The 22,225-nt window shown below is 39.3% G+C and overlaps 1 protein-coding gene across 1 annotated transcript in view; it reads left to right on the top strand.

The window, feature by feature from the left end:
• The window catches only part of LOC136881806 (mannosyl-oligosaccharide alpha-1,2-mannosidase IA), a 90,238-nt gene that overhangs the window by 54,514 nt on the left and 13,499 nt on the right, over nucleotides 1-22,225 (top strand). Inside the window, exons 6-8 of the mRNA XM_068229396.1 lie at nucleotides 7,842-8,066; nucleotides 10,119-10,402; nucleotides 20,707-20,823. Of these exons, the coding sequence (XP_068085497.1) occupies nucleotides 7,842-8,066; nucleotides 10,119-10,402; nucleotides 20,707-20,823 (626 nt within the window). The remainder of the gene's footprint in view (nucleotides 1-7,841; nucleotides 8,067-10,118; nucleotides 10,403-20,706; nucleotides 20,824-22,225) is intronic.

Here is a 22,225-nt window from a genome sequence, read left to right as displayed (position 1 = left end):
CTAAGAGGGTCACATAACATGTGTACGTAACATATGACATTGACAGGTGTATGACATTGACACAAGCCTGGAATGAAACATCTGGTGACGAGGAACGTACAAATTTGGAAAACACTGAGATGAAATAACAATAGTGAAGGGACAGGGAAGGGAACTACCTACGTAAATCCTTAATGGCTGGCAGCCAGGTATTACTTACTTGATAGCCAGTATCCCTGTTGAAATTGTTAGGATTTCTGCATATTTCCACAGCTTCCAGTATAATCCTGGACCTGTAGTGTCTAGTGTGGGTAAGAGCTCGAGCATCTTGGAACATGACATCATGACCCGACAATAGAGCGTGCTCAGCTATTGCCAGTTTGTCTGGCTGGTTGAGATGAATATTACGTTCATGTTCCTTGATACAGGTACCAATGGATCGGCATGTTTGGCCAATGTATACCTTACCGCAAGTACAGGGAATTTCGTATACCCCAGGATGTAAATGTGGGGACAATTTGTCCTTGGTTTTACTCAGACTGTGAGCAATTTTAGTGGCACCCATCAGTGTGCTGGCCTCTTTCAAGATACCAACGTTTGTTTGATAGTTCTGCCATTTTACTCTTAATGTATTCTTTTAAGGCAGCAGTCCAGCTCTTGACCTGGAGGGTCAGTCGTGGTCACTGTTCCAGAGGGCCGTGGGTTTGGTTTCCAATGAATCAATCACTACTGATCTGCATTTAGGGCAGTTGCCCAGGTGGCAGATTCCCTATCTGTTGTATTCCTAGCCTTTTCTTAAATGATCACAAAGAAGTTGGAAAATTATTGAACATTTCCCATGGTAAGTTATTCCAATCCCTAACTCCCCTTCCTATAAACGAATATTTGCCCCAATTTGTCCTCTTGAATTCCAACTTTATCTTCATATTGTGATCTTTCCTACTTTAAAGACACCACTCAAACTTATTCGTCTACTGATGTCCTCCCACGCCATCTCTCCATTGACAGCTCGGAACATAGACTTAATCGAGCAGCTTGTCTCCTTTCTCCCAAATCCTCCCAGCCCAAACTTTGCAACATTTTGGTAACACTACTCTTTTGTCGGAAATCACCCAGAACAAATCGAGCTGCTTTTCTTTGGAATTTTTCCAGTTCTTGAATCATGTAATCCTGGTGAGGGTCCCATACACTGGAACCATATTCTAGTTGGGGTCTTACCAGAGAATTATATGCCCTCTCCTTTACATCCTTACTACAACCCCTAAATACCCTCATAACCATGTGCAGAGATCTGTACTCTTTATTATCAATCATATTTATGTGATTACCCCAATGAAGGTCTTTTCTTATATTAACACCTAGGTACTTACAATGATCCCCGAAAGGAATTTTCACCCCATCAATGCAGTAATTAAAACCGAGAGGACTTTTCCTGTTTGTGAAACTCACAACCTGACTTTTAACCCCGTTTATCATCATACCTTTGCCTGCTGTCCATCTCACAACATTTTCGAGGTCACGCTGCAGTTGCTCACAATCTTGTAACTTATTTATCACTCTATAGAGAATAACATCATCCGCAAAAAGCCTTACCTCCGATTCCACTCCTTTACTCATACCATTTATATATATAAGAAAACATAAAGGTCCGATAATACTGCCTTGAGGAATTCCCCTCTTAATTATTACAGGGTCAGATAAAGCTTCACCTACTCTAATTCTCTGAGTTCTATTTTCTAGAAATATAGCCACCCATTCAGTCACTCTTTTGTCAAGTCCAATTGCACTCATTTTTTCCAGTAGTCTTCCATGATGTACCCTATCAAATGCCTTAGATAGGTCAATCGCAATACAGTCCATTTGGCCTCCTGAATCCAGGATATCTGCTATATCTTGCTGAAATCCTACAAGCTGAGCTTCAGTCGAATAACCTTTCCTAAACCCAAACTGCCTTCTGTGAAACCAGTTATTAATTTTGCAAACATGTCTAATATAATCAGAAAGAATGCTTTCCCAAAGCTTACATACAATGCATGTCAAACTGACTGGCCTGTAATTTTCAGCTTTATGTCTATCACCCTTTCCTTTATACACAGCGGCTACTATAGCAACTCTCCATTCATTTGGTATAGCTCCTTCAACTAAACAATAATCAAATAATTATTTCAGATATGGTACGATATCCGAACCCATTGCCTTTATATATCCCCAGAAATCTTATCAATTCCAGCTGCTTTTCTAGTTTTCAACTTTCGTATCTTACTGTAAATGTCGTTGTTATCATAGGTAAATTTTAATACTTCTTTAGTATTACTCACATTCCCTATCTGGACATTATCCTTGTAACCAACAATCTTTACATACTGCTGACTAAATACTTCTGCCTTTTGAAGATCCTCGCATACACACTCCCCTTGTTCATTAATGATTCCTGGAATGTCCTTCTTTGAACCTGTTTCTGCCTTTCCAGCCGGTTTAGAGATTATAGCCCTGTCTGGTTAATTCCTCTAGTTCCTAGACTGGGTGTTTTGAATTTGTTTTAGTACTCACCTCTTTATATGCATACAAGATATCACACTACAAACCACCACAGTGGATAAAACCCTGCACATATGGTTGGTGTCAGGAAAGGCATCCGGCCATCAAACCGAGTCATATCCACATGTGTGACACAGTTCGCATCCATGAAGTGGCAGGGTGTGGGGAAAGTTGAAGAAGAGAAGATGATTCTAAGACTATGCTGGTGCTATTTTTCCGGATATTTGGTTTGGTGTTACTAAGACAGTGTAAACATGTAGCCTAGTCTGGTCACTGAGGTCACGGATGTTGAAGACATTCCTGAGGAGGCGAGTGAGGACCACACTAGTGCATCTAAGGCATTGCTACACTGATCATCAATTGAATTAGAAATAGCTGCCGTTTTGGCAAAATGGCGCTGTGGTCAGCCCAGTGAATGTAATAGTACGACACAGCACGTGACTACGTTGTTGCCAGAACTCGTACTGGCTGTATGAGTAACAATTGACCACAGAATGGATAAGATACGAGGTCTGTGTGCGTTTAATTGCGCCCAGATTGTCAGTCCCATGCGTATGGGTCTTTTCGTTTCAAGTCATGCAGGCACTGGGCTTGCAACAGACCACCACGTCAAGAGTGTTCCATGAGTGCAAGGATTCAGGAAAAACACCCACCCCCACCACAGTAGACTGCTGTGAGTATGGTCACCATTGCTATCGTGGATGATAAGAGGTGATAGATGGGCCTAGAGTGCAGCAGATCACTAGCAAATTCAGTGCTGGACGACAACGTAGTGTGAGCAGGTATGCCATCCAGAACAACCTCCTTCCAACACGGTACAGGACTAACCATCTCACAGGAGTATGTCCGCTCACTGCATGTCAGAAGGAACAACAATTGCTATGGGAAAATAAACACCGCCTTTGGACTTTAGAAGTATGGAAAAAGGGTGCATAGACAGATGAGTGGTGGTGGTGGTGGTGGTGGTGGTGGTGGTGGTGGTGGTGGTGAACTGTTCATTTGAGATCATATATCTGCCAGCATCCCTCACCAGCCATTGTTACAGGAACCCGCTGTTTCATCATATCCACCCATTTTCTCACCTCCAGCAACCTGCTGGAATCCTTTTCCTGTAGGAGGACAATGCACTGGCCAATCATTCCCCAGACACACCTGTGCCTGTGCACAGGTGTCAACTATTACGGATTGTCCATAATTATTACAGATTTCGCCTCACGATTATCACATTATGGTCAAAGGGGAAATTATTACGTAAAAGCAATAATATCCCAAAAAAACACGTTCAGTTCTTTCCAGCATTGCTGCTTAAACCTGGTTGTTTCGTTACTTGTGATTTTGCAACTAAATTGAATTTATTTAAGCATCGTAATTTAATTTGTTTTGGTCCATATTGACGTCAGTGTATCCACCACTGAAAATCACTGTTATATATCGAAATCAGCCTTGTCAATACTATTAAAAAATTTTAATTGTTTATTTATTTCTGTCACTAAGCTCCATGCATGTTTTGAGAACTTTACACATTTTGTTGTTCAGCGGCCCAAAAACCACCAAACACTTCTTGGACTTGACTTTTTTTTCTTTTTGCTATTGGCTTTATGTCGCACCGATGCAGATAGGTATTATGGCAACGATGGGGCAGGAAAGGGCCAGGACTGGAAAGGAAGCGGCTGTGGCCTTAATTAAGGTACAACCCCAGCATTTGCCTGGTGTGAAAATGGGAAACCACGGAAACCATCTTCAGGGCTGCCGACAGTGGAGTTCGAATCCACTATCTCCCGAACACTGGATACTTGCCGCATTTAAGCGACTGCAGCTATCGAGCTCGGTGGACTTGACCTATCATCACTTCATATTTAACAACAATCAAGCTATTATTATAAGACATGTCTTCTGTATAACATATTAAAACTTTTGTACTAAGCAATTCAAAATTAAAATATTAGGTATTTCAATGATGTAAACTCTAAACTTACAATCTTCTACATAAAATTCCATTTAAATACATATAAATCAAATTATCTTAAAATAAGTGTCTTAAAATACTACTAAAATCCTTCAAATCGAAGTTTACCTCTGAAATAAATTGTTGCAACTCCTTCCGTTCAACACATTTAGTGATTGAAATAGATAAGCAATTAACATTTTTTAGTAGTATTGGCAAAGCTGATACAGATATATAACAGTGATTTTCAGTGGTGGATACAACTAAACTTATTTAATCATCAGTTCCTTTGGTTACCCATGAGTGTTGTGAAATTCATTGTGAATGAAGGAGCTCTACTCTGTTCTTTTCCACTATAGAACCTTAAAGGCACATATCTGCGAAGATCACAGTAAAGTAGTAGAAAATCACTATTTTTGCCATCATAATTTGTACAGAAATATTTATTCCAGATGGAGAAACATTGTCATGTGCAGTTGTTATTATCATTATTTTGTATGGCGTATAGAGGGTACAGAGAAACCATATGAATAATATACACTTAAAACTATATACACTTAAAGTACATAGAACAATTGGACAAAGGATCAGTGGATGGTAATATAACTTATACTTTAATGTCCAGAGAATTTAGCTAGTTCACTGCCTCTTCACTTGCTGCATGAAGTTCGTGGTATCCTCACTGGAAGCTCGGAAGTGGGCACATCATTACAACATGGTGGACTGCCTGAGCCATGTCACCGCAGTCGCAATAAGGGCTGGAAATTTTCCCCCACTTGTGGAGGCATAAGTTGCATCTTCCAAGACCGGTCCGCACTCTTTTCAACGAAGCCCAGATTCTTCTTGGCAAGTTGAACCCAGCAAGTTTCCCACAAGGGTCAGATATCAACCCTAGCTGGTCAGGGTTTGAAGCAGCCCACTCTTCCCTCCAGGCATTATTCATGTTGTACTGTGATTCAACCAGCCTCTTCCCTAGTTGCCATGATGGATGTCGAGATTTTAATCTTCCATGCTTCTGAGGGTTGCAGTCCTGGTGAATCGCCAAGAGTGTATTTGCAGTACATGTCATGTGCAGTGAATGAACTTTTTAGATTTTAGACATGATATAGGCTTTTGGGCTCATGCCGTGTCAAGAAAATAAGGTGAAATTCTTTACATTTTGCAGAGAAACCTTAAGAAGCCTTTCTCGTGAACAGTCAAGGTTTCCTTCTGAAGACGCAGAGCAAAGTTCTCTGCGAAACGTAAAGAATTTCACCTTTAATACAGCATAAGCCCAAAAACCTATATCATGTCTATAAGTACGGGCCGTGAAAGCATCAATGGTAGCATTGTACATTTTATTAGCTTATTAGTAACCTACTGGTTATACTTCATGGTTAAATTTTTATGACATTCCTTGCAATGTTTTTTTAAGGCTGCAAATTCACTCCAAGCTGTTGGAAATGTAAACTCGGAAACTACTCATGACATGAATGATATCTTTACAGCTACTACTCACAGCATGTAGGAACAAAGTTGACTACAAACATGATATCAGGAACTCTGAAAAGTGGTGACAAATAGGGGGCTCTGGTTAAGACGCAGCAGGTCGTTATGCTACTTAGGTTCCAAAATGGGTTTAAAAAAAAAGTAAATAAATGCAATATAAATTTTAATTTTATACCAGTTGCTTAGTATTATTTGAAGTAATTCCACATACTGTATATGAGTTGACTATGTTTGTAAGTATATGAGATATTATAAGTAGAATTTTGTAAACAATATAAATTTTAAAGGATGATCTGTTTGTTTAATAGAAAAAAATTGTTAGCATAAATTGTATATTATTGTATTCTAGAAAAAATTGTTTTTCTTCTCTTGTTAATTTAAAATTTAGTGCTTGACAATAATGTATTTTAGTGTACCATTTGCCACCGAGGTAGACACCTCATTTGCAGATAAAGAGATTTTGATTGATTTGAAATAGTTTTTTGTCAAGAGAAGTTCAAATAATGTTATTCAAATTTTCACAAATTTTGTCAAAAATGTTGTTGCTCTTATTTTCATAAATAAAGAACTATATTCATGATTATAGTCCATTTTAAATGTAATTGCACACTTCAGCTGTGTGCCAAATTGCATTTGTCTGTGAATAATGGTTACAGAGATAACAACATTTATATTCTAAAAAATACACTTTTACAGGAGAGCAATACAAAGTAAAAAATATAAGTCCCGTATCCTAGTAACTATTAATGATAAACCAATGTAATTCGGTCCATTGTTTTAGTGTGTAATTGTATTAATCATGAACTAGGATCATGAATGTAGCTCTTTAATTTTGAAATGAAAAATGGCGTATGGCTTTTAGTGCCGGGAGTGTCCGAGGACATGTTCAGCTCGCCAGCTGCAGGTATTTTGATTTGACTCCCATAGGCGACCTGCGCATCGTGATGAGGATGAAGTGATGATGAAGACGACTCATACACCCAGCCCCAGTGCCAGCGAATTTAAACAATGATGGTTAAAATTCCCGACCCTGCCCCAGGAATCAAACCAGGCACCCCTGTGACCAAAGGCCAGCACGCTAACCATTTAGCCATGGAACCTGACTATTTATGAAAAATAGCCTATACAATATTCTATAAAATTTGAGAAAATGTTATAGCAATATTTTAAATTTTCCTACAAAAAAACTATTTTTATCAAATATCTCATGATAGTAGTCTACTTTGTAGCTACTGTACATGCTGTGGGTCATTAAAATAACTAATGAAGCTTTTCTATTTCATAAATACATTTGCAGGGAGGAAGCAAATGGCCTTCGTACATTTTTCCTCTGTGTTGCTCTGGAACATGTAATCCGTTACTCTGTAAATCCTGGCAGCTTATTACGTTGTAAAGAAGTTGTCTATTTATGTGATGCATATTTTTTTAGTCCTAGACGTACTTGTCTTGTGTTGAGGGAGTGTTATGTGATTAATTAGCCCACGTGTGCGATTTCTTTCTTCAACATTAATACATTGATTTGTTTACTCTGTGGATGAGGCTCAGGAAGAAAGAAAAATAAACCGGGCTTTAATTTGCAGCTTACTCTCTTCCTCCTTTTATCTTGAACCTAAACACTGAGTTTCACAAATTTACGTGCCACTGTTTTCCCGTGATGCTGTTGAGCAGAGCTGTTTGATATGACAACCTTGTTGTTGTAAGAGCAATACTGTTTTCTTAACATGGAATGACCTATAGTACTGGTCAAAAGGTGACTATCAAGATAATGAGCTGGGTCTCGCCATTGATTGTGATGGAAAGAGGTGTCTTGCAGTATGGTGGTGGTTGGTAAATGCTACTGTATGTACTGAATTTCTAACTGAAAATCACAAGATGTTTGGTCTTGGTGTAGATCACACGTCCATTGGAGCTATGGGTGATGCATTCTACGAGTACTTGCTGAAGGGCTGGTTGCAGTCCGATCGAGAGGACATAAAACTGCGGCAGATGTTTGATGATGCCATGGTTCACATCATCCACTACTTGCTCAGGACTTCTCGTGGTGGACTTTCGTACTTTGGCCAACTAAAGTATGGAAGGTTGGAGCCTGCAATGGATCAGACAGCTTGTTTCTCTGGTAAGTGCTTATAATTTTCTTCCTGCTATCAGTCTCTTTATTAAATTTCACTAAAAAACAACTTTGACTAATCCATCCGGTGGTTCTATGGACTGATTTGCTTAGTTTTTTGTTTACCGAGCTCGACAGCTGCAGTCGCTTAAGTACGGCCAGTATCCAGTAATCAGGAGATAGTGGGTTCGAGCCCCACTGTCGGCAGCCCTGAAGATGGTTTTCCGTGTTTCCCATTTTCACACCAGGCAAACGCCGGGGCTGTACCTTAATTAGGGCCACGGCCGCTTCCTTCCACTTCCCATCATTACCATAAGACATATCTGTGTCAGTGCGACGTAAAAAAAAAAAAAAAAAAGTTGTGTCTTATATGTTATGTTCAATGTAGATCTGCTTTTAGGATACCATCAGAATTTTGACATGGGCCTAGCATTTTTCATAGCTATTTCAGACTCCCATGTGTTAGTCCCGATATTTGAAGTCTGTTATTCTTCTTGTACGCGAATGGGTCACTTACGGTAGGACCACGCAGAATCAACATTTGTTGCCCAGTAGTTCTTCAATTTCATCGATTGTTGCAATTTCTGTTCCTCAGACCAAGTACATCGTCTTGGTTTCTTCCCGTCTTCCTCAAATCCCCTTGTGTGAACAATTTTGTTGATTACACTTTTATCCTGCAGATTTGGTGATCCTAATTCAGTGAGGTCTTTCTCTACTTGCTTATATTATTTTGGTCTCATACATTTGATTTGCAGAAATTAGTGTATTTGATAAGTAGGTCTGTTGTTATTCATTCTTTTTAAATGACTTAAAAATTGAACTCATCACAGTCTCATTGTACCAGTAAGTTTAGATATTTTTAAGTATATTTCTGAGTTGGGTTTCAGATAATATATTCCATTTTTAATTCTTGGCCCTAAGATTATTCTCATGATTTTCCTTTTTTAAATCTCTAATTGTTCCTTTCAATTTTCATGATGTAAACTGAGCATTTCTGAAGCCTAAAAGAGATTCAGGTTTCACTGTTACTGTTCCAGGACAAACATTTCTTGTTATAAGCATTCTTTGTATGTTGAAAAGCAATTTCCATTTTCTGAATTCTTGAAGCTACTGATTTATTTTCACTGTCATTTTCAGTGATCCATTCATCTAAGCAATTAAATTCCTTTACTTCTGCAATTTTATTCATGTCAGTGGTGAGTTCAGGTGGAGCAGTTTTGATATTTGTCATAATTTTAGTTTTTTTTTTTCAAATGAGACCTTAGGTCCTATCACATGGAGCAAGCAAAAAAAAAAAAGACCCTGTACAAAGATTTTATTTTACATGTTTTGTTCTACAAGAACATCCTCAGGTTCTATTGAATCACTTAAATCATGCGTCTATATCTACAGTATTGTTTACGTTGCCTAAATCTGTCAGTGATAGAGAGTTTGGTGATAATATGAACAAGTATTAACAAATAATTATTGTACTAGTAGTCAACCGTCACTGTATTAGCTTAATGAAATACTTCTCTACTTATCTAGTCTGATGAAGCGTAGTCTATTGTTTCTAAACACTGTTTCAGCACTGTAGTTTTTTGGGTGTAGTGTACTGTTCTGCAGAGAGGGGTGGGAAAGCAGGGGAGTAGCGAGGGGAGTGTTGTGGATCCTTACTTCTATCTATTAGAGAGGGGAGGGGAGAGGAGAGAGAAGGTTATTTACCTTCTTCATGTTATAATGTATTTTATGTATATTGTTAATGATTTGGGTTAAGTAAAGTATGGAATTGAATTAGAGAGTATCCATCAAGATGTTATGGTAATGGTAGTGGCCTTGGTCTTAATTAAGATACAGCCCCAGCATTTGCCTGGTTTGGAAATGGAATATCATGAAAAACATCTTCAGGGCTGCCAACAGTGCGTTTTGAACCTTCTTCTTCCAAAACAGAGAGATAAAAAGCTTTTTATCAATTAGTGTGAATAATACTATATTGTAGGTTCTTAAGAGCTTCACAGGAATAGCGGGCATGTAAATCACTGTTACTCTGATTATATTATCTTTGATTTAATGTGTTCTCAGGTGGGCTTCTGGGCCTAGCGGGATGGACATTGAAGAACAACATGACAATCCGCTACCTGGAGATAGCAGAGGCCATCACCAACACCTGCCGTGAATCATACCAGCGAACGGAACTAAAGCTGGGGCCTCAAGTGTTTCGTTTTTCAGATAGCGTCGAAGCTAAGGCCATCAAGGGTTTTGAGAAAAACTACAATCTTCGTCCAGAGATCATAGACTCCTACTTCAACCTGTGGCGAATCACCAAAGACAAGAAGTACCGCGACTGGGGTTGGGAAATTGTTCAGGTATGCTACAATAATCCTACACAGTCAAGACATTATGGCTACTTCCTGCATTTGATACTGACAGCTAGCTCGGTCATTGGTTCGGTGGGAGAGTTGGCTCTAGTAGAGATGGTCGGAATTTTGAAGGGAGAAATAAGTCCTTTTGGCATTCCATATCTTAAGTAAGACCTCTGATGTCGCACTTGATGTTTGCCCGACAAAATTAATTAAAATTTGGCCACACATCACCCAACAAAGTTCTAGTTGTACAGTAGAGTAAAAATAGTACTTTACTCACATTATTTATGTATCAAGAAGTTAGTAAAATAACCACCTAATCAATACTTTATTATTGCCTCAGGCAAAATTGAATATAAATTAGCACTTACAGGACATGTTTTGACCACTTAGTGGTCCTCTTCAGCTGTATAAAGAAAGAATTGAGAAGAAAAAACATTAGGACAATAAGCACAAATAATAAAAGTTCTTTGGAGACTCCTTTGTTAAAAAATGGAGGTCATCAGAACAGGACATCTTGCCTCTTGTTCTTGTTTGGAAAAGATGTTTATTCTGCGCTGTCTAGAGGGTTTGTCTTTGAGCGCGACCTGGTGAAGTAACGATGTGACACAGTCTGACAGTTCATGCAAAGCTCTGGAGAGAATGGAAGTAGAGTTTTGTCGTCATCTAAAATATCATGTGAGGGAGGAGGGAGATTGGGCTGTGCTTCTGCGATGTCGTGTTTGATTATATCTCTTGTCTGTCTTGTCTGTTTTAAGTGTACCCATTCCAAGTATTTACTAATGTTCTCGTATAAGATGTTTTTTGTTCGTTGTTTTCGTTAAGATTCTCTTCACAGTTTTCTAATTTATCAAGAATGATGTGGATGTTTTCAAGGTTGTTCATTAGATTTCCTTTATTTATCATACAGATAATTTGAAGGTCCTGTCTGATATTGGTGAATTTGTGGTTGGACTCTTTTTATATGGAATCCCATGGCAGAGAATCCTTCGTATTTTTCAGCATCGACATGTTCTTGATATCTAATTAAGAAGTTCCTTCCAGATTGTCCCACGTAAGTTTTTTTTACATTGAGTACAAGTATGTATAAGAAAACGCAATGCTCCAATTCTTCTTCTTCTTCTTCTTCTTCTTCTTCTTCTTCTTCTTCTTCTTCTTCTTCTTCTTCTTCTTCTTCTTCTTCTTCTTCTTCTTCTTCTTCTTCTTCTTCTTCTTCTTCTTCTTCTTCTTCTTCTTCTTCTTCTTCTTCATCCATTCCCTTTTCCAGATTCTCTCTGAGTAGGGTAGTGTACCAAAGCCCTCCACCTTACTTGATCTTTCCACCACTCCTCTTTTAGGACTTTATTGCTATCAACTCCTCTATTTGCAATACAGTCCACAACAGAACTCCTCCATCTCATTCTATGATGTCCCCTAGGCCTCTTTCCAGTCTTTGTACCCATGAATGTTCTCTTTGGTATTCTGTCTCCTGGGATTCTCATCATGTGTCCAAACCATTTTAGCTTTGCTATATCAGTCTCTTCTTGAAGTTTACACACTCCCACGCTTCTCCTTATTTCCTCATTTCGTATTCTATCTCGTCTTGTCTTTCCCTGCATGCTCCTCAAGAACCTCATTTCAGCTGCTTGTATCTTACTTTGGTTCCGCTTAGTTAACATCCAGGTTGCTGAAGCATAGGTCAGTATAGGTTTGTAATAGGACGAGTATAAAACCTTCTTGCACTTCATTGGCACATCTTTGTTCCATACAATGTCTCTCACACACTGGTAGAAACTGCTGTATTCTTAAATCAATTTCTCCATCCAAATTTCCATCTTGTGATGTCATGCTGCCCAAATATTTAAAAATTTTCACTACCTCAAGAGGTTCATTTCCTATTTTTATCACGCCCCTGGATTTTCTGTTACCTCTCGTCATGATCAAAGTCTTCCTTTTCGGAGTACTGATCTTCATTCCAAAATTTCTTATCTCCTCATTCCATATATCAACTTGTGTCTGTACTTCCTCTTCATTATCTCCCCAAACTACAATGTCATCAGCAAAGAGCATAGACTTTATTTGCTCATCCATCATCTCCTTGATATTATGTAGAATTCTATCCATGATGATAATGAAGAGTAAGGGAGACAGTACACTTCCCTGTCTTAAACCTGTCTCAACTCTGAACCATTCAGTTTGACCCACTTTAGTTCTAACACAGCTTTTGCAATTTTGATACAATGCTATTACCATCTGCATTGTTTCATTCCCAATCTGTGACTCTGTCAATATTTTCCATACACAAATTCCTTGCGACACTGTCATATGCCTCTTCAATATCTAGAAACATTACTACCATGTCCTTTCCATATTCCCAATACCTTTCCATCATTTGATGCAATGTAAATATTGGGTCAAATGTGGACCTGCCTCTTCTGAATCCATACTGGAGTTCTGCCAGTTTTCCCTCTACTTTGTCTCTTATTCGTCTATTCAAGATTCTTTCAAGGCTCTTAGCTGTATGAGGTGTAAGTGTCACTCCTCTGTAATTTTCACATTGCTTCCTGTCTCCTTTCTTGAAAATTGGTATAATGACCCCCTTCATCCACTCTTTTGGAACAGTCTTTTCTCCCCATATCAGAGATCATAGACTCCTACTTCAACCTGTGGCGAATCACCAAAGACTGCGACTGGGGCTGGGAAATTGTTTAATGTAATAATGCTAATTGCTTTACGTCCCACTAACTACTCTTTTACGGTTTTCGGAGACGCCGAGGTGCCGGAATTTAGTCCCGCAGGAGTTCTTTTACGAGCCAGTAAATCTACCGACATGAGGCTGATGTATTTGAGCACCTTCAAATACCACCGGACTGAGCCAGGATCGAACCTGCCAAGTTGGGGTCAGAAGGCCAGCGCCTCAACCGTCTGAGCCACTCAGCCCGGCGGGAAATTGTTTAGGTATGCTACAATTTTGGAATGAAGATTAGTACTGCGAAAAGTAAGACTTTGACCATGACAAGAGGTAACAGAGGATCCACGGGAGTGATAAAAATAGGAAATGAACCTCTTGAAGTAGTGAAAATTTTTTAATATTTGGGCAGCGCAATATCACAAGATAATACTGCCTTGAGGAAAACGTTCAAATAAAAGTTATTTGTTCTGGGTGATTTCCAACAAATATGAACACAACCGAGATTTGTGGTTAGCCTTTCTGGATATCAAGAAAGCATTTGATGCAGTGAATAGAGAGAAGGTGTGGGAAGCACTGAAGAAAATTGGAATACAGGATGACATGATACACCGGATCAAGAATTTGTATGAAGATACCCGAAGTAAAGTCAAAACACCTGTAGGAATGACTGAAACCTTTGATATAAAATCTGGGTTAAGACAGGGTGGTGTTCTGTCTCCTCTTCTTTTCATCACTGTGACGAACGAGATTCAGAGAAAAGTTCACCAAATCATTGGAGGTAAGAAAATGAAAGTTATATTGTTTGCGGATGATATATGCTTGTGGGGAGACTCTAAAGAAGATCTTCAAGGACAAATAAACTCCTGGGCAGAATCAGCTAAAGAATATGGACTCATCTTCAGCCAAGAGAAAAGTGAGGTTATGGTCATGAAGAGATATGGGCAACCAATGGGACACATTGAAATGGAGGGGAAACAGCTACAGATGAACCATCAATTCAAATATCTTGGAAGTGTTATCTCTGATACTGGTTCTATAGATAAGGAAATTTCCCACAGAATTCAGGCAGGTAGCAACTTTTACAAAATAGTTAAAGACATAATATGGAACAAGAAAATACCAACAAAATGTAAGAGTGTCATATATCGTCCCTACTCTGGCAAACTAACGAATCTGCAAATTGTCAAAAGGTTAGGAGAGCTGAAAGAAGTTGTGATTGCTCATGTCAGATCAATGTTTATATTTAATGATTGGTTTTATGTGTTAGGCATACAGAGCGAGCTGCAGATGTGAGACTTTGACAGAGGGTAGACAATATATACATAATAAAATATAGACCAAAACTTGAGAACTACAGATTCCCTAGTTTGTCACTTTCGCTAGTTTGCCAGAGTGGGGACGATATGAAACTTACTACGTACCAATCCTGACCTATGGTTGCGAAACATGGACCATGAGAAACAAAGATGTTAGTAGAATCCAGGCAGCAGAAATGAAATTTGTCTGTAGCATGATCGGCAAAACACGGAGGGACAGAGTCCGTAATGAGGAAATCCGCAAGCAGGCTCAAGTTGTAAGACTGCAGGATAAAATAACAGTGCAGCGACCAAGATGGTATGGACATATGCGACGCATGGGTGATAACAGATTACCAAAAAAAATTGTACGATCTAAAACTTGAAGACAAAAGACCAAGAGGGCGACCAAGACTCAGGTACAAGGACATGGTGAAGATTGACATTCAACAGAGAGGACATACTTTGGAAAGCATTGAAGAAGGAGAGAAGTTCAGGGACCGCAACTGGTGGAGAAGCCTCGTTTGCCGACCCATCGCTTAAGATGGAACGACGTGGGATATGTATGTAGTCACTTTAGTCTTATTGACTGTATAACTTGCGAAAAATACAAGGACGAATCAAAAAGTAAGTCACAATAGCTCGCTCCCCGTCTATTGATTCCAACCTTCCCCTAATTTCCCCTCATACCGGCTCCTATCACACACTTCCTCCATAGTTCATCCTCAGTCAGGAAAAAAAAGAAAACACATGCTAAGCTAATTACTCTTTGAGAAGCGAGAACGCAAGTAATCAGATGTGCCACAATCTTCCTTTTTTTCCATTCTTTCGTTTTTATATCGTAAAAGCTTGCTTAATTTAAACTTTTTCAATTTTTATAATAATCTTTATTCTCATTCTAAGGCCGTCCACTGTATTTTTACGTACGTCATACGATCTGATATTCCACCTAGTTTTAATAAGAAATGTCAACTTTGCACCAGTATGACGTTCTTTACATCTTCTCACTGGATTCCCTACACGTGCTCGTTGATCGTCTTTTTTTTTTGCTACAAATAACATTATGCACTTCATTATCAGCCTTTGCCAACGCACCTGAATGCTGCATGTCAACGGCACCCTCAAGAAGAACTTTAACAACAAGCTTTACTGTATCATCTCATGTGTATGATTTTAATTTTGTTCATCAGCAGCTTTTGAATGTGTGTACTTGGAACAATCTGGAACATACTCGCTATTTTGGTTGACGTGTTCGGCAATCTGATTTATTTTAATGTGTTGTTCTGTCCTTGTCTTTTTTGTGCTTTTTCTTAAATATCTTACGGCTGATGATGTCTACAAGTTAGACGAAACATGTCCCGTCATAGTTAATAATGTTGTTTAAATAAATAGGCAATAAACTTATGGTATTGTAAAGGTGGAATATTGACTTAACCTAAAAGTATACGTATGACAATACGGACTTTACGATGAAATTTATTTTATGTAATGTAAGCACGCTCTGTGTTGTGATCGTGGCCAATGCAGAGCCAAGTGCAGTAACTGCTTACACGTCTGATAGGAAGGTTGGTGTGGTATCCCGTCGTGTTGTGTGTGCAGAGCGGGCTAGGGTCAATGGTGTGTCAACTGGATGTTAACTCCAAACTGGAGGTGCGTGCAGCGATCAGTTTCTATGGGCTGAACGGCTCAATTGCACGGACATTCATCATGAAATCACTACTGTATACGGTGAGCGTGCAATTTCTTGCCCAGGTATTGTAAAGTGGTGTAAGCAATTTGACACCGGACTCAAGGATCTCATGGATGAATATCGCGAAGGCAAGCCCGTAACGTCCAGTACTGTTGCAAATGTTGACCATGTGGATGGGATCATTAGAGAGAATCAGCGCATAACAGTGCAGGAAATTGCCAACATGCTGAACATTTCATATGGCAGTGTATTCTCCATTGTTCACCAGCACCTTAGATTTCATAAACTGTGTCAAAGATGGCTCCCACGTCTGCTCAACAGTGTTTCCAATCGTCACTGGCATTCTTGCAACGGTATTCTGTGGAGGGCAACTGGTTTCTGCAGAGAATCATCACAGGGAATGAAATGTGGGTCCACTACTTCACTCCTGAAACAAAGAGAACATTGATGGAATGGGTACACACCACATCACCACCACCACGAAAGAAGGCCAAGGTTCAACCTTCAGCAGGAAAGGTAGTGGCGACATTATTCTTTGACGTGGAGGGTGTGGTGCGTGAGGAATTTATGCCGCAAGGCATGACAGTCAACTTGGCTTCGTATCGTAAAAAATTGAACCGGTTGTGTAAGGCAATTAAAGAAAGGCGCCAGTTAAAATTGAGCACCGGTGTGATTTTGTTACACTATAACGCAACACCTCACACAGCCCACCAAACGTCTGAACTACTGCAGCGATTCAAATGGGAGGTATGGAAACAACCTGCATACACTCCAGACTTAGCGCCACGTGATTATCATGCGTTTGGTAAGCTGAAAAAGGATCTTGGTGGATGACTATTCCGAAATGATAAGGAGGTGAATGCAGCTGTCTCCAAGTGGTTATATAGCGCTAGAGGTGATTTCCATGAATCCGGAATCGAAAAATTGGTTGACCGTTCCGAGAAATGTGTACAATCTCTTTGAGGACTATGTGGAAAAGTGAACTTACAATGTATGTTGTCATAGTCATGTTGCCTATGTGTAGGTGGTTTCATAAATGGCCATAACTTGGAAGTGTAACTTACTTTTTGATTCTCCCTCATATATATATATAGTTTAACCATCACATTGGAATACCAGGTAATGAAGAGGCGGACAGATTAGCCAAAAAAGGTACCTCACTACAACAACCTGCCAGTCAGACTGATTTTATGTCAGCAAAAAGGATTCTGAAAAATACTATTAAAAACAGGCATGAGGAAATGGCAAAGAAAACAGCAGAAATCAAATTATGGAAGGATATTGATGCTAAATGGGATCAGTATAAAATAAAACCAAGAAGAGAAGCTGTAGCCTTCTTCAGACTTAACACTGGCCATCTGAAACGAATGAACATCCTGAGAACCGAAAAACGCACACTTTGCCAAGATCCTGGAAATAAAATGGATAAGGAACACCTGCTACATTGCAACAAACTTGATGTGACAGCCAGAACTTCAGGAAATCTCACTCAGCTATACTGGAATGCAAGAAAGCTGACGGATTGGAATCCGGGCTAGCCATAAGAAACAACAGCAACAGTATCTAATCAATACACAATATTATAATCTAATCCAATCTAAAAAGAATATTTATGGAACAAAAGTAGACATGTTTCGGCTCTTGGAGCCATCATCAGCACACTAAACACTTAAATAAGATTAAAAACACATTAGTACATAGATATTATAACGTAAATACATTTGAAAGAAATATCATGAATGGAATATTGGTACTTGAGCAATAGATTAGGAACCTAAAACATTTCTCTGACATTACCAAGTGGCACAGTTATACACCTATCTTATCTCCAGCCCAAATGTCTTTGCAGCACAAATACTGTATATTAATTAGGGCCTTTATTTCACATATGTCGGTAGATCGAGCGTCCCTATCTCTGCAGAAGTTTGTTTGAACCTCTTTAGTTTTCCCGTTTGTGAACTCCAATATAGTGGATAGTATTGTGTTATCAAAGGATAGTTCCCGGCATTCTTTAGGACAGTGATGTGCAGATACTGGGAAGCTGGCAGCGAGCTGCTACACGGGCAGCGGGCACATTGCATTGGCACTGGGGTATGGTGACAGTCCGCTTTGCTGTCGTGCACTATATGACTGTAGGTTGCATTCTTAGTTAGTCTCGGTTAACATAATGGAGGTTCAAAGCGGAGACTTCCAACTTCGTTGTCATTTCAACATGAGTGGGAAGTATTTTACGTATTTATGTATGCTCAAGGGTTGGAAAAATGTTTTTCATAAAACCTTGAACCAGTTGAAGAAATTCAGTCTAAAACAATATTATATCGTTTATCATTTTTTAAAAAATCTATTTATTCAGGGCGTCGACCTATAGAGATGTTTTGCCCCTACTTGCACCATATGATATGAACCTGCATGTAATTGGAATTGTGGAAGTGTAGAGTGTTGAATGATAGGAAAGGAACATTAAGGATGACACAAACACCCAGTCCCCAGGCCAATTACAATTAAAAACCCCTGACCCGGCCGGGAATCGAACCTGGTGCCGCCGGGTGACAGGCGGACGCGTTGTCCCCTACGCCGCAGGGCCTGACTATCGTTTATCATAGTAAGGATTACGATCAATATAAAGGTGAAGATCGTCTAGCTCTAATAAAGCGACTGAAGGAGGAAATAATCAACGAAGAGGCATTATTATATTCGCATATTTCAGAGTTTATGATTAATTTATGCCTATTGATATTAACCTATTAAATATGGTTCAAAACTTAATAGCACTAACTACGATGATGTCATTCTGTTAAGCATTATTAGCAAATTGCTAGATGGTTCGTAAATATGATTACTAAAAAAACTGAAACCTGAAATTTCCATATATAATAATTATTTGAAGTAAGGGTAAGTTAAATTTATGTCATTCTGTTTACATTCAGGACAATGAAATTGTAAATATAAACAATGAGCCAGCCGTCCGCCTCTCCTACAGAATTTCTCTTCAATTGGCAAAACTATTACGATGTTCATCAGATTGAGATTTGATTGAAGGTTGTTTAAAAATAGTGGGGGGTAGAAGAATTTAGTCCAAATCTGATAAAACAATCTTCTTCTTCTTCTTCTGTGTACCCTGCCCAGTCTCCCGGATGTTGGCGATCAATGTGGAGAGTGCTTTTCTGTCTTCAGCAACACGCTACAGTTCTTCGGTGCTTTTTATGCCTGTCCAGTCTTTAATATTCTTAAGGCATGTTGTTCCCCTTCTGCCTACTGCTCGGCGCCCTTCAATTTTGCCTTTCAAAATTAGATGTAAAACTGCATATTTTTCACCATGCAAAACATGCCCTAGGTATGTAATTTTTCTGCATTTGATGGTGGTTACCAGTTCCTTTCTGCATTTTGCTCTCTGTAGTACTTGTTCATTGGTGGCATGGTCAATCCACAAGACTCTAAGCATTCTTCTGTGAAGCCAAAGTTCTATCAAGATGACTGTGAATCGATGTATTCAAGATGTTCGCGAGGAAGTACGGGTTGTTACTGCCAGCCTGCAGGTCACCGCTGGCGCACTGGCAAGCGGGTTCTCACGGACTGTTCCAGTGACCCAAGTCTGCACATACCTTCTTCAGGAGTTTCAGCAAACTTTGCAACACCTTTCACGTCAGGTAAATGCTTGTCCTGTTTTCTATGATATAGGTAAATGCTCGACGATCTTTTGTCACTAGGTTAGAATGTTTCTGCTAGGATTAGCTTTACACTACTTAGAAACTACATTTTGCTCTAGGAAATAACCATCCGGGAGATAGTGGGTTCGAATCTCACTGTCGACAGCCCTGAAGATGGTTTTCTGTGGTTTCCCATTTTTACACCAGGCAAATGCTGGGGCTGTACCTTAATTAAGGCCACGGCCGCTTCCTTCCAACTCCTAGGTCTTTCCTATTGCATCGTCGCCATAAGACCTATCTGTGTCGGTGCGACATAAAGAAACTAGCAAAAAAAAAAAAGGAAATAATCACCATCATTTTCTCCTGCTTCATCAGTATTGTCTGCAACTTGTTTAGTGTCTATACCTTCACTTCTAGTTTCTAGAACATCTTCCTCTTCATCACTACACTTGGAAAAGGTTCCAATATTTGCAGAGGAGACAGTACGCAACAAATGAAGGAAAAAAAGGTCATATAAACATTGGTAGCAAACCACATAGCAGGTAACTCTGGCCGGACATTATCCATGCACCCTTCATTAATATTGAAGATTAATAAAATAAATAAATAAAAATAAATCATCATCATATGGCCTCAGCTATCTTGGCCAGGCATTTCAATTTGACACCGTCTGGATGCCTGCTTGTCAATTTCGACGTTCCCTTGGCAGAATTTTAAATTAATTTTGTTGGTGTAACACCAAAATGTGTGACCAGAGATATTTTACAGTAATAAAAATACCCTATCATATGATTAGTGCAATGACCTAGTAGTTGGCTTACCACCCAGATGACCAAGGACATATAATTACAGGATGAAAATTCCTTCCTAAAAGTCACTTGGAAAGGCATCAAGCCAAAAACCGTGCTTCCAAAATCAGGGGTTTATCCAAAAATTGTTCGATTGAAATTCTATTTTGATAGTTACAAGTCGGAACCTATTTCATATTTTCTTTGTATTCACAGGCTTTAGAGAAAGAGTGCCGTGTTGATGGAGGCTACACGGGACTCACCAATGTCTACGGCAACAACTTTTCTAAGGATGATGACCAGCAGACCTTCCTCCTGGGTGGTACCCTTAAGGTTAGTACACAGACATTCCTACATAAATGATGTGACTCTTGCTAGGCTGGTGGAGCCCTTCTAAGGCAGAACCTGTGATGAGAGTGGGCAGCATATGGCGTGCATGAGGAAACTGCATGTTATTGTGATGAGGGATAGTGTTGTGTGGTGTGTGAGTTGCAGGAATGTTCTGAACAGCACAAACATCCAGTCCCCAAGCCAAGGGAATTGACCCCTTAGCGAGGTGGATTTTAATTCCCGGTCCTCTCTGTGCTGTGGGAGGAGTTCTGAGCACGGTGTTTAAACTTTCTCAGATTCGTGCTAGGCTTTATTCAAAGCAACACAATTTTGGTACTATTTTATGGATTTCAATAAAAAATTTACATACATGTTTAGAAAACTCCTTTTTTTGATGCTATCTTACCTTAATAGTTGAGTATGGTGTGGACTGGTTTCCAATCCCGCATTCTGGAACGAAGTGCTAATATGCCCCTACATCGGATTCTTTGCTCAGCATATGAATTTGTTTCACGAGCTATTGTGTTGTTGTTTGAGTCATCAGTCAATAGACTGGTTTGATGCAATTACTGGATCCTACATCTGCTCTAATCTGCTTGTCATATTCATACCTTGGTCTACCTCTACCATTCTTACCACCTACACTTCCTTCAAAAACCAACTGCACAAGTCCTGGGTGTCTTAAGATGTGTCCTATCATTCTCTTCTTCTTGTCAAATTTAGCCAAATCGATCTCTCACCAATTCGATTCCAGTATCTCTTCATTCGTGATTCGATCTATCCATCTCACCTTCAACATTTTTCTGTAACACGATATTTCAAAAGCTTCTATTCTCTTTCTTTCTGAGCTAGTTATCGTCCATGTTTCACTTCCATACAATGCCACGCTCCACACGAAAGTTTTCAAAAACATCTTTCTAATTCCTATATCAGTGTTTGAAGTGAGCAAATTTCTTTTCTTAAGAAAGCTCTTCCTTGCTTGTGCTAGTCTACATTTTATGTCTTCCTTGCTTCTGCCATCATTAGTTATTTTACTCCCCAAGTAATAATATTCATCTACTTCCTTTAAGACTTCATTTCCTAATCTAATATTTCCTGCATCACCTGCCTTCATTCGACTGCACTCCATTACTTTTGTTTTGGACTTATTTATTTTCATCTTGTACTCCTTACCCAAGACTTCGTCCATACCATTCAGCAGCTTGTCGAGATCTTCTGCAGTCTCAGATAAAATAACAATATCATTGGCACATCTCAAGGTTTTGATTTCCTCTCCTTGGATTGTGATTCCTTTTCCAAATTCCTCTTTGATTTCCTTTACTGCCTGTTCTATGTAAACACTGAAAAGGAGGGGGGACAAACTGCAACCTTGCCTCACTCCTTTCTGAATTGCTGCTTCTTTTTC

The sequence above is a fragment of the Anabrus simplex genome, chromosome 10 (genome assembly GCF_040414725.1).
Source record: "Anabrus simplex isolate iqAnaSimp1 chromosome 10, ASM4041472v1, whole genome shotgun sequence".
Lineage (NCBI taxonomy): Eukaryota > Metazoa > Arthropoda > Insecta > Orthoptera > Tettigoniidae > Anabrus > Anabrus simplex.
This window is presented reverse-complemented; position numbering and strand designations above follow the sequence as displayed.